Consider the following 12,952-nt stretch of genomic DNA (forward strand, 5'->3'; position numbering starts at 1 on the left):
GTCGATTTGCCAGGAGCTCCTGGAAATCTCCCGAAATTACAAAATATACGAAAAAGTCCTTAAGATATACGGAAATATATAGACAAAATTGTCATTTTGGGGTGTCATCAATATGAAAAACGCCAATCTTACGCCCGACATTATGCCTCAGCCGTAATTGTGTCACCTGATGAAAGAATCTTCTCGCGCCTCAAAATAATGAAGAATGACTTGAGGTCAACAATTCTCAAAGATAGATTGAAACTTTTGGTAATTCTTTCTATTGAGCGTGATCTATGTAGGAAACAGAATTATTATGATATACTCTATGACTTTGCTACACGCAAGGTTCGTAAATTAATTCTGTACATAGTTAAGAATGGATAAAATGCATAGCAGCCATCCGTAGTCTGAACACTACTCTTGTGTTTTCTCCTGGACTATCCGCAGAGTGATCTTTCCTTTACTCCTTACTACTCGACAAAACTCTTGAGGGAAGAAGAGAATTATATATAAGGATATACAACGAAAAGTCAAGGAAAAGAAGATCATGATGATGAAGAAGCTAGCTCTACACAAACTGATGACCAACCAGATGAGCTACAAATTGGACAGCACGAAAAGTGTGATCCACTAGGTCCACTAGGTGATCCACCAGGTCTAAATGTTATTGATACCGCTCTTCTTAAATCAAACAACATTATTAAATTTGCAACGTAAAAAAAATCCCTCTCCCTATCTCAGGGTACAGTGGTAATAATACATTGGGGCTTTTACTAACGTACAAATCTTCTTCTTATTATTATTTATTTTACAGCAGTTTCAAATTTGGTGTGATTGTCTGGTGGGGATATAAAGCCATAAGGCTTTTTTTTTTTTTTTTTTTTCAAAGGGAAATAGTCAGGTTATATATTGTTTATTAAATTATTAAAATATGTACAGTTACTGCCCTTTAGTAAATAATCTATCCAGGGGAAAGAAGACTGACTGGTTCACATAAATAGCTAAATAAACAAGAAATATTTTTAAAAAGACTTTTGTAGGGGAAGAACGTAAGATTTACAGCTGACTATATAGTATATATACTCTAATATTTATTTCCTTTTGGATATCATGCAAAATTTATTATTTACCACTTAGTAATAGATTATTTGGTTAATTTTCTGATTGATTTATGTTTTGTTATGGACTATTTTTGATCCGAGAATGGGAAAGGGGAGAAATTAAGCATTTAAATTTTAAGCCAGACAGACAGACGGAGTGAGTTGATATAAGCTTTGTAAACAAACAAAACAAAAAAAACTTAATACGTTTTGAAAAATGTGACATTGCAATGAATCAAACTCATTAAAAATAATATATTTTATATTTCTATTGCCTTTGATCTATTAATTAAATACTTTGCATGACCAACAAACAAAATCATAAATATTTGCACATATCTATATTAGACATCCTCAATTAAAAATACTGCGGAGATCGAGCCATTAAGTTTGATTGTACCAATATGTAGCCCACATAACAGCAAGCGAAATATAACATACTTAAAATAACAACAACAAAAAAGCTTATCTCTAGGGTTGAACTTCACATTTACAACTGTTTCAATAATGTAAAATTTATTTCCTTTTTTTTGGTATCAAAAAGTAATTAATTACCAATTGGCTAATTGGTTATGTTTCAGTAGTTTCGTTACTTTGTTAGTTATATTAAATAATTGTGTAAAGATCAACTTGATTTGAGGATAGATGTGGAAAAAATAATGGGTATAATCTGTAAAAAGGACACAATCTCACATATTTAGCAATTTCTCTTAATACTGAAGGATTTATTTCCATTTTTGCTATGGAACGAAATATTTAATTACCAGTAATTAATTGACAAAGTTTTTTTTTCATTTTCTGTTTTGTTAAGTTAAATAAATAATTGTGTAAAGTTTCAGCTTGATCCGAGAATGGGCGTGGGGGAAATAACGTGTTCTTAATTTTTACCAGACAGACAAACAGACAGATTGAGTTGATATATGTCTTGTAAAAACAGTGTGTTAGTTGTCACTTCATGTATTTTTATTTGCCGTGGACTATTATTTGTAGTTCGCAATGTCATATTTTAAAGAATAAATCTTCGTCATAAATGTGATGTAACAATCATGAATTAAAAACAACAACACACAAACATTAGATTTAATTACGCGAATAGTACAATGGGAATTCTTTTGTAGAAAAAAATAGCTTTGAAACAAATGAGGTTTGAACTCAGGTGATCAATATGAGCAGCTGGTTTGAACTATAAACATGTTCGTCTTCTCCAACTGCAATCGCAACATGAGCCAAAGTGGGATTTGGATCAAGTAGAAGCTTTTACAAGCCGGAGACTTTTGCGTTGCAATAGATATGACCCACAGGTCGTAGGTTGAGCATCACTGATTCAGTCAATGTTATGTTCACACGGATTTTATTCTTAATTCGAGGAATATCTGGGGAAGGGGATTCTAGAAAATCAGCGGAATGAGAGATGTGGGTGGTATAAATCTTGATGAATAAATATATACAATACAAATGTGGATCTCCAGAATGTTAACAAATCTGGATGTCTTCCTTCTTTTAATATACATAGAGACAAGCTTGGTTGATAATTGATAACTATAGAAGTAATAAAAAAAAAAACATTTCGTGTGATCAAATATTAATCAACCATAGATGCTCTGAGGCTGACTGTGTGGAGATTTGAACAAGTAGGTACTTTATATTGTCTGTGGGGAGGCGCAGTGGCTGAGTAGTAAAACGTTTGGCTTCCAAACTGAGAGTCCCGGGCTCGAATCCTATTGAAGACGACATTTTTTTTTTATTTCGGGATCTTTATGGCACAAGTCCACCCATCTCTAATGGGTACCTACCATTAATTTGGGGAAAAGTAAAGGGGGTTGGTCGTTGAGGTGGCTACATGACACCCTCGTTAACCCTGGGCCACAGACGTTTACATCATCTGCCCCATTGATGGCAAGTTCTGAAAGGGAAACTTAACTTCCGGGGTGGATCTGCCAGATCGTGGGTCAGTGCATCATCTCATTTTTTTCTCAATCAAGTTACTCAAAAGAAAAGTGAATTCATTGGATTATGTAATGAAAAGATAAAGAAACAAAAATTAAAACATGTAAATTTACAATTTACACAGTCAATTCATCATTAGGAATTCTGTCGCAATCTATGTATGTTACAATTTTGATCAATGACTAGACGTCAATACATAGTTAATTATATTACACGTCTACTTTTTTGGTTATTGTTGTTGTTTTATAACTCTTAGCAGTCATGGCCTAAATCAGTGATTCCCAAAGTGGTCTGGTCTATTTATACCCCCAAGGGCATGGGCGTAGCCAGGGTTTTTTTTTTTGGGGGGGGGGATTAATCTGGGGGTCTGGGGGAGTTCGCAGCGCTCGCCCAGCGCGGGGCGAAGCCCCGCCGCCGAGCAGTATTTCTGGTATTGAAAGCCAACAAAATGCATATTCTGAGGTATCTACAGTGCATTATCTTGCTATTAAAAAGTTTTATTTCAAAAACCTAATGTGCTATTCTTACTGACTTAGACCCTCTCGCGCCGTTCGGCGCATTTTCCGGCAAGCTGTTTCCGCAACTCTTATTTTGCGTAATTCATTTTGTCGGAAAACATGTCCCGCAAAACCTCTTGCGACGCTCTGTCACAACCTTACTAAGGATTCGACTCCCAGTTCGGCATATGATTTCTTTGATTTAGACCCGATTTCTATGACTGACTCCTAAAATCTGTCTTAGCCATCTTTGTTGAGACACATTTAATGATTTTCAATTTCGGCAGAAGACTATTCACACTTAATTAATGGAGCCCAAGCCACTGGTAGAAATTTGTAACCTTTCTTGACTACGCTCTTGGAATTACATGCCTGTATTTCGCTTTAGATTTTATATCGACAAGGAAAGTTTTTTCGTCAAATCATCTGTTGAGAAATCTCTGGAGTTTTTTTTTTGTTTTGTTTTTAATTCAAAACCCCATTTACCTACGATCATAGAATTTGGTGACTTTGCTTTAAAATAATATTGAAGAGAGAGGTTTTCAACTCTAAACGCTCTGTAGGGGAATTTTAAACTCAAAACCATCTGGAGGGGTTTTAAACTTTAAAGAAAAAGCCATCTTTTGGCTACGCTCATAGATTTTATAGTGTGTAATTTCCTTTTTTTTTATATTGAAGAGGTACTTTTTAGCTTCAAACCCCAACTGGAAGGGGGAGGGGGGTTAAACTCAAAACCCCTTTGGCTACGCTCATAGAATTCTGAGTGTGTAATTTGCTTTTTTTATATTGAAGAGGGGGGTTATCGTAAATTTTGGATGGGGTTTTTAAATCAAAATCTTCCTCAACTGTGCTGTTGGAATTTGGGGATTGTTGTTTGCATTTTTTTTGTTTTGTTTTATAGAAGAGGGGGATTTAACTGCAAAAACCTCTGGTAGGGGGTTTAAAATTCAAAACCCATTGTAGGGGGTTTTAAGCTCAAAGCCCCCTGCTAGAGGGATTTGTATCTCAAAACCCCCTGATGGGGGTTTTTAAAATCTCAAAACCCCCTGGTAGGGGATTTAAACTCAAAACCCCCTGATAGAGGGTTTTTAACTCAAAACTGCCTCGGCTGTGCTGTGGTAAGTGATGATTTAGTATTAAAATCTCACCTAAAATAAATAAAATGAAAGCAAAAATCAGTCACTTAATTCCGTCCCCCAGGGGGGGGGGGATTTCATTTCGGGGGGGGGGGTTCATTTCGGGGGGGTTTGAACCCCAAGAACCGCCCCCCCAGCTACGCCCATGCCCAAGGGTCTATGACGACTTTTAAAGGGGGCAACGAGGGTGAAACAAAATTAATTGGGGGACTATGAGATGTAAATGGAGGTCTACGACTCTACGGTAATGGAATCTCATTTAAGCAGGTCTAGTCTTTACATTTTTTTCCTATTAACGGAGCTAACTCATACACACATATGATTTGAACCTTAATTAATCCTCTAAATTTCAACCCTGATATTCGAATTAATTTTTAAGACTATAAATGTTAACATCGTATTTAAATATATGCCTATTAATTGTGTCTTGGTGAAACATGGACCAATCCAAAAAGAAATGTAGACTGCAACTGTGTTGATTATTTGAAATTTGTCTTCATTCCTATCTTCATTGTCTATGTGCTTATTATGCAACAAAGTAAGGACGCTATTAAACCATCTCAGCTGGAGGATCATTTGAGACGCTAATAATAATGGCGTCCTTGGACAACTTTTGACTATTGCGAAAGAGGATGAGGACATCGATTGTAACCCATTTTAGTGGATACAGCATTCCGCTAATGTCCACAACTAGAATGTACATTGATGACCTAATAATCAAACAATCTTATCCCAATAAAAAACTGAAACATTAAGAAAAAAGTGGCTAGATGTACAAAAAACTTTTAAAATCCATTACTTTCGAAACAACAAGGAGCACTCAAGCAAGACTCTAGTAGATAGTACCAGCAGACTTGAGCAGACAGTCATGTTCTTAAGTTATTTGTTAAGTTACATTGGCAGCAGGCAATCATTTTCTTAAGCTAGTTCTAAATTTCTGTTGGTAGCAGCCGACCAGATTCTCAACTAGTTGTCAAATTAAATTGGCAGCAGGCAGACCTCTTAAGCTAGTTGTAAGGTCTTGTTGGCTCTCCGCAACTCCGCCGCCTCTTTACAGACGTACGCTAAACAGAAATATTGGATATCTGAGCTGTACAGTCCGTACTGTCCATTTGAACATCTGTACGTTTTAATCTCTACCTCCTGGTCTTTGATCATCTGTGGTGAGTACATGGAACCAATCACTTGCTGGTCCGTGCTGGCCATATTGTCCTTTAACAAAACCTGGACGGCTTTTTGATAAGATCTGATAAATTTTAGCATGACCTGAAAATAAATAACAAATCATCGTTTTGAAAATTACGTTTTAAATTAATATAATCTAAAAACAATAGCTACTATGAATAGAGGCGCTGTGGTTCAGCGGTAAAGCGCTTGGCCCCCGAATCGGGGATCGTGGGTTCGAATCTTGGTGAAGACTGGGATTTTTAATCTCGGGATCTTTTTACGCCTCAGTGTCCTCCCACTCACTCTACTGGGTACCTGACATTAGTTGGGGAAAATTAAAGGCGGCTGTGCTGGCCACATGACATCCTTGTTAACGGTAGGCCACAAAAACAGATGACCTTTACATCATCGGATGTATAGTCCCAAAGTTCTGAAAGTGAAACTTTACTTAGTTTACAATTTATAATGATGTAAATGTGAGTTATTCAATGAAATCAAATGTCAAAAGTTATCAGCACAGATATGTCAAGCAATGATGTCACATCTCAAATATCCGTACTGACATCTGTAATATATATATCAGCCTGTTCAGATCAGGAAATACTATCTACGTGGTTCAGTGCTGAGATGTTACGCGGGTAATGCGGAGTTGTGTAAGACTAACAACATGGCATATCACCACCCTGTTTACGAGTCGTGGCACTTGGGGGCTATTTTACAAGAGGCGCCAAGGTTTTCAGTGACATTCTAAAGAGGCTGTACCCACATCAACATTCAGCAATATATAATATATATAATACAATTACCATTGTTACCATCTACTATTTTATTAGACAACAAAAAAAGCTTTTGTATTTATAATCTTTATTATAAAAAGTAGGGAGGCCTTCAAGGCCGACCTTAGATAATTTGAGGCCCTAGGTAAAATGAATTTGGTGACCTCAATTGTAATAGGAAACAAAATTAACAACAAAAACATAAAATTAAGCAAATTAACTAAAATAGAGAGTTCTCAGGCAAATACATTGGACCCATATTTCACTTTTTCTTCTTTAAAAAAAATAGTTTGAGCCCTGCGCGAGGCCCCCACTAATCAGCTGCCTAGTTTGCCTATGCCTAAGGCGGCCCTGATGTCTTGCTGACAGAGGAGGAGCTAGCAATGTACGAATGGTGTGGATCGCATGGGGCATCAAACAAACCCAAACCCTAACCCTAACTACTGAATCTGAAATATAAACTAAAAATTTATTTATTTTGCCAATTCGTTAATTTCCCATACAAACCACTTTACCATATGGATGTATTCTGAGATTATTATTAATAAATTAATAATAGTAAATTAGATTTGTTTAAAATTGGTGTTTTTTTTTTTCTTTTTATTTTTTTGTATTCTTGTAGATGATTCCCCGACTCAATTAACTTTAGGTGCAATTAACACTAATACATTCTCTTTACTTTAATATACAATCAACATATAATGAATACCAACCACTGTGTCATCATACAGCTTAATGTTATATTTGCAAAAGGAAGATTTGTGCCTGTTTGGCCCCCGATGAAAGAGAAGACAACCCATTCCTGTGAGACATATCTCTCTGCACAGAAAGAAACGTAACACAGAGTGTTACTACATATGTACTACTACATATCTTTCTACTTCGCCAGTAGCACAGCATTGTAACACTACACTTTGAGTGGCAGAGGCGTGGTAACAGGGTGGTAGGACTAAAGCTATTGGATTAAAAAACGAGGAGTTTCTCATTCGAATCTCAGCGAAGACTTGGAAGTCTGATTTCGGGTTATCAAGGCCGCCCAACTTTAAGGGCTACCTGGCAACACTTGCTACCAAAGCGGATGTCAAGCAGATGGGCAAGACGTGTGGGGCAATTGGAGAGACTCGCCTAGAACTTTGACGCCTGGAGGAAGTTGGTTGGTGGCCGTAGACCCCAGAATGGACCACAGGCGGAAATGAGGTGAGATAATACATGGTGAAAGTAAGAGCCGTTGTGGTGGTCACATGAGACTCGCAGCTGACCTTTACATCATCTTTACATCATATGCCCTATGAATCGCGAGGAATTTCACTTTATCACAAACTATATTGATATGGTAGTAAGCCAGTATTACGACATACATCAACAATTTATAGATACAACCCCATATAGCATTTAACTTAATTAATACTGCATGAAATTTAATTAATATTGCATTAAACGTAATTAATATTGCATTAAACTTAATTAATATTGCCTTAAACTTAATTAATATTGCAATAAACTTAATTAATATTGCACTAAACCTAATTAATATTTCACTTAACCTAATTAATATTGCACTAAACCTAATTAATATTGCATTTAACTTAATAAATAGTGCCCTAAACTTAAATTATATTGCACTAAACCTAATTAATATTGCACTAAACTTAATTAATATTGCAATAAACCTAATTAATATTGCACTAAACTTAATTAATATTGCACTAAACTTAACATTGCACTAAACTTAACATTGCACTAAACTTAATTAACACTTAACGCTTGACGAAATAGAAACTTGGCTTACAGTTTTCTTTGCAATGAAATAACTTCCAGCCACCCAGACCTGGTTCTGCTGGATGTACTCCCAGGGGGATAAGTTTCTGAGACCATCTCGACCTCCAACTTCAGTGAACGCGACTTTCCCGTCCTCAAAATCCAGAGGGACTTCTAGTGTGAAAATGTTGTTTTTGGGTCTGATCTTTTCTTCCAACATATTTCTGTGGACGTAATAAAAATAAAAATAATAAACATATTCTTTATTTTTCATAAGGAAATTTGTCTTACAATTTGTGCATTACACCAAACAGAACATTGTAACTAGAAAGAAGCAAAATGTACATTCCCACCAGACTCACTCATAATTTACATGTGACAAAGTTTATATCAAATTGTTTCTATTTTATTTAATGATTTGATTGCCAGGGGAACAAAACAGTTTTTGTGTCTGTCTTTGCTATCGGTGTCTTGTATCTCATTTTTGATGGTAAAATCACAAAATCCTGACCCAAAGGGTGATTCTTTATTTCTAGAATCTTTTTAGCTTTTTTATGGATGTTTGTCTCAGCTGACAAATTTGTTTTTCGTCAATGATTTTACCAGCAGCATTTAGGATTCTATGGAGTTTATTTCTAATGCTCAGATTGCCATACCAGGCAGTGATACTAAACTTAAAATATTGCAGATGTGTGCGTGATAAAACATAGCCAAGGCCTTTTCGAGGACAGTTTTTTCAGTAATCGTTATCTTTGCTGCCCTTTTTTTGCTGGTACAATCAGTATTTGCAGTAGAGTGGGAAGATGTTGAAAACTTTTTATTTTATGTAGAAAAAGAATTTGGAGATCTTCATACATGGAGGCAAATCCGTTAATAGCAAGTTAGTTTGGTGTATCCGGTGTGCAGAATACGGAAGTGCTTGTACAAGAACTACTATGATTACCTCATGGTAATTTGTGTTCTCTTTTCAGCATCTAAAATCAAATGTGCATGCTCTTTGAATTGTAGAACAAGTAATTTTTTAAATTCAGTAGGTAACTGTCAGCTTCTTTTGTTTGGCTCAAGGGGGTCACTTCAAACTCTATGACAAAACGGCTCAATAGAGGGGTAATTAGAAATACTATAATTTGGATCACACATTATTTAACATAATAATGCAGACTTGATGAACCACAAAAACTCCGAATATCCAGGACATAACAAGGTTAATAACTAAAGAAAATTAATGTGGCAAAACCCAGACCCTCTAATCCTCTTCTACTCTAGCAAACACGTGACTAAGTAAACTCTCTCTCTCTCTCTCTCTCCTTCTCTCTCTCTCTCTCTCTCCTTCTCTCTCTCTCACTCCTTCTCTCTCTCTCTCCTTCTCTCTCTCTCTTTTTTTTTTACACAAGGATAAACAAAGGGATTTTACTCTTTCACACAGAAATAACACATTCCCTCTCGTCATACCTTCCTCTGATAGTTTCACTGATCTTTTGATATGGCTTGCTTGACATTAATTATTTTGTCAGTTATTGAAAAAAAATCTCTTCCAATTTTCCCGTTCACGTTTCTGATTTAGATCTAGATTTAGATCTACTTCTAGAGCTAGCATCTAGGCGTAATCTATATTGTATATATATATATATAAACAAGGCTTAGATAATCTGTCAATATTTTAAACAACTTTAAATTTAATAAACAATTCAGTTGTAGGTACACTACGGCTAAGGCGTCATGTTTTTAATCCAATTTAGGCCTAAAATGCGCCTAAAGCCAAATTTAAATTTATTTTATTTTTTACTTGAAAATGAGAACGGTCAAACCAGAGTTTGTTCCCGTGTGACCAACAAGTTAGTAATTCTTTCCTCAGCGATATACATCAACTGTTAAATTTCTAGGAAAATCGCTAGAGCCGATTTTGAGATCAGCGCCCAGGTTCCGCCCTACATAAAGTTGTGACCTGAATAGAGGTATTGTAAAAAGAATGCAAGCGGTGTAATACTAGCTCTAAATTACAAACGATGCTTATTTAATTTGCGTTTCTTTCAACAATATTTTCGATATATGTACTAACCATTTCACCTTAATATAATTCTACACTAGACAGTGCCGGTCTTAGGTATTTGGAGTCCTTAGACAAGTGAATTTGGTGACCTTAAAAGTAATAGCAAAATAAAAATAAACTCCACAAAAATATAATTATGCAATTTATAAAAAACAACAACAAGGGTCTTCTAACATAAGTATTCTAGCAAGTAGATTTCACCCTTTGTCATTAAAGTCCGATAGAGACTTAGAGCTAGTCTAAAAGACGTAGAGACCTGGTGCTCTGCTATATTTGATATTTGATACATAGTTTCGCAATGTTTGTAGTCTTGTGCGAGGCCCCCACCAATCGAAGACCCTAGAGGGCTGCCCAGTCTGCCTAGGCCTAAGGCCGACCCTACCCTAAAACACAATCATCCATCACGAAGTCGGACGACAAGATGGCATTCATGGGCACATTAACCTGGTTGATACCTGGGATCGAATTTCGGAGTTATACATCTGGCGTGCAACACAATGCAAGTGGCTTAAAACAATTGGTATTGTATAACCCAGGGGGGGGGGGGGAATTTTAGGCTTACATAATTTCTAACCAGAAAAATAAAAAAAATACTTTAAAAAAAAACAAGCTTACACTAAGCGTAGTTGTATCTATTAGTTTGGAACAGCGATGTAATTAAATTTGTAATAGATTTCGACAAACAATAAATCTGTGCCTCTAAAATATGTTTTAGCAATTGTTTTTCTTAGCGCTATTTCATGCTTTTAGCTGTCTCACTATGCTATTCTTCGTCACCTTCTAGCCAACGTTTGGCTGATGGGCTGTGAGCTCTTTTGCAGACTGTGCCAGTTGGGAAAATGGGGGGGGGGAGCGAAAGAAAGGGAAATCTGGTTGGATTTTAATGTCATAGGTTTTTTTTTAAATTTCATCTTCACCTTCACGTTGTTAGTAATTCGGGCAGCAGGCAATGCATACTTGTGCGATTATTTATTAATATTTTATTATATGGACACCTAGATCTAATACTAGACCTACACTGCTAATTAAGAACTCTTAAAATCTAGTTGGCAAATAAATGCCGAAAAAAAACAACAAATCGTAACCAATAGCCAACAGGGCTCTAAAAGGGCATCAGCATTGTAGGTGAATAGCTAACAAATATAAGTAGTTTTAAATACCTTGGAGCTATCCTCTCAGATTAGGTAACGAAACCTGCACAGTAAACAGCAGCACTTGCAAAACTCAAAATATAATGGAAAGACAAAGGCATAGCCCTCGACACCAAAATTACACCAAAATTACACTGATGCGCTCCCTGGTCTTAGTCACATTCTTTTATGCTTGCGAGTCATGGACGCTGACTGCAGAGCTAAAGAGGAGAGTCCTAGTAATGGAATTGAGATGCTACGGAAGGGTCCTTGGTATCACGTTTTAAGACCGCATCACAAACGAAGAGATTAGAGACAGGGTTACTGCAGCCATTGAACCCCACGATGTCCTGCTAACTATTGTAAAAAAAAAAAAACGAAAACTAAAACTCTATGGCCACATTACAAGGTCTTCAGGGCTCTCAAAGACCTTCCTTCAGGGAACAGTACCAGGAAAAAGAGGAAGAAGCAGACAGAGAAAGCGATGGGAGGAAGAATGGACGGATCTGCCATTGAAAGAGGTTCTTTCCAAGGCAAAAGACAGAGAGGAATAAAGAAAGGTGGTCGAAAGATCAGGTGTGGTACCTCAACAGACTAAGGTGAAGGTGAAGAGGTGAAGAGTTACGTCTAGTATTACAACGTAGCACTCACCCCCCCCACCCGCACACACACACAGGGTACCAGACACTAGCGCCACATGTGCAAGCCACAGCGTTCTTCCAATACCTGAGACATCCTATATCCAACCAAGCTATGTATGTGGTGTTCACGTGACCCAGGTCCATGGCCATCTGCAACACCTCGTACTTGGCGTTCATAGTGAGGGAGTAGTTGGCGTTGACCGTGTTGGGGTGATGCTTGGGGTAGTCGGGCTTTGAATAAATCTGATTGACTCTGTCGTAGTCTTTGAAAGAGCTAAGCTCAGATCTGTTGACTCTGATCAGCACAGTCCTCTCCGGTGGGAGATGAGATCGAATTTGTCTAGAAATAGTTTAATGTCTTATTATTATTATAGCGATTGATTACATATAAAAAGCTAATTTTTTATTGAAAGGTTATGAAATGGAGACCAGACTATGGGCAGATCAGGTGTGATGCCCATAGGTCCAACAGATTAAGGAATATGTGAATGTAAAACCGTGATTACAAGTAGTGATGGGAAGTTCCCCTTTCAGACCTTGCGATCTCTAGAGCAGATGATGTTAAGGTCATCTGTTTCTTTGGAAAACGGTTAACGAGCAGGGTGTCATGTGGCCAGCACAACGGTTAACCGCCTTTACTTTCCACAACTTAAGTCAGGTTGGATGGACTCGGGGGCGCCATAAAATCCCGAAATTCAAAATTCCAGCCTTCACCGAGATTCGAACCCAGGATCCCAGGTTTAGAAGCCAAGTGCTTAACCTTTTCTA

General features: G+C 37.0%; 1 protein-coding gene across 8 annotated transcripts in view; it reads right to left on the reverse strand.

Annotated features, from left to right (window-relative positions):
- Positions 1–1,624: 1,624 nt before the first annotated feature.
- LOC106073776 (uncharacterized) overlaps positions 1,625–12,952 on the reverse strand; it is an 80,758-nt gene continuing 69,430 nt past the window's right edge. For all 8 annotated transcript variants that reach the window (XM_056015324.1, XM_056015327.1, XM_056015329.1 and 5 more), the window contains exons 5-7: positions 12,270–12,524; positions 8,395–8,587; positions 1,625–5,928 (exon numbers count right to left, since the gene is read on the reverse strand). In XM_056015324.1, coding sequence (XP_055871299.1) covers positions 5,665–5,928; positions 8,395–8,587; positions 12,270–12,524 — 712 coding nt within the window. In that variant the 3' untranslated portion in view covers positions 1,625–5,664. The remainder of the gene's footprint in view (positions 5,929–8,394; positions 8,588–12,269; positions 12,525–12,952) is intronic.

Source organism: Biomphalaria glabrata, chromosome 17 (genome assembly GCF_947242115.1).
Source record: "Biomphalaria glabrata chromosome 17, xgBioGlab47.1, whole genome shotgun sequence".
In the NCBI taxonomy this organism is placed as follows: Eukaryota; Metazoa; Mollusca; class Gastropoda; family Planorbidae; genus Biomphalaria; species Biomphalaria glabrata.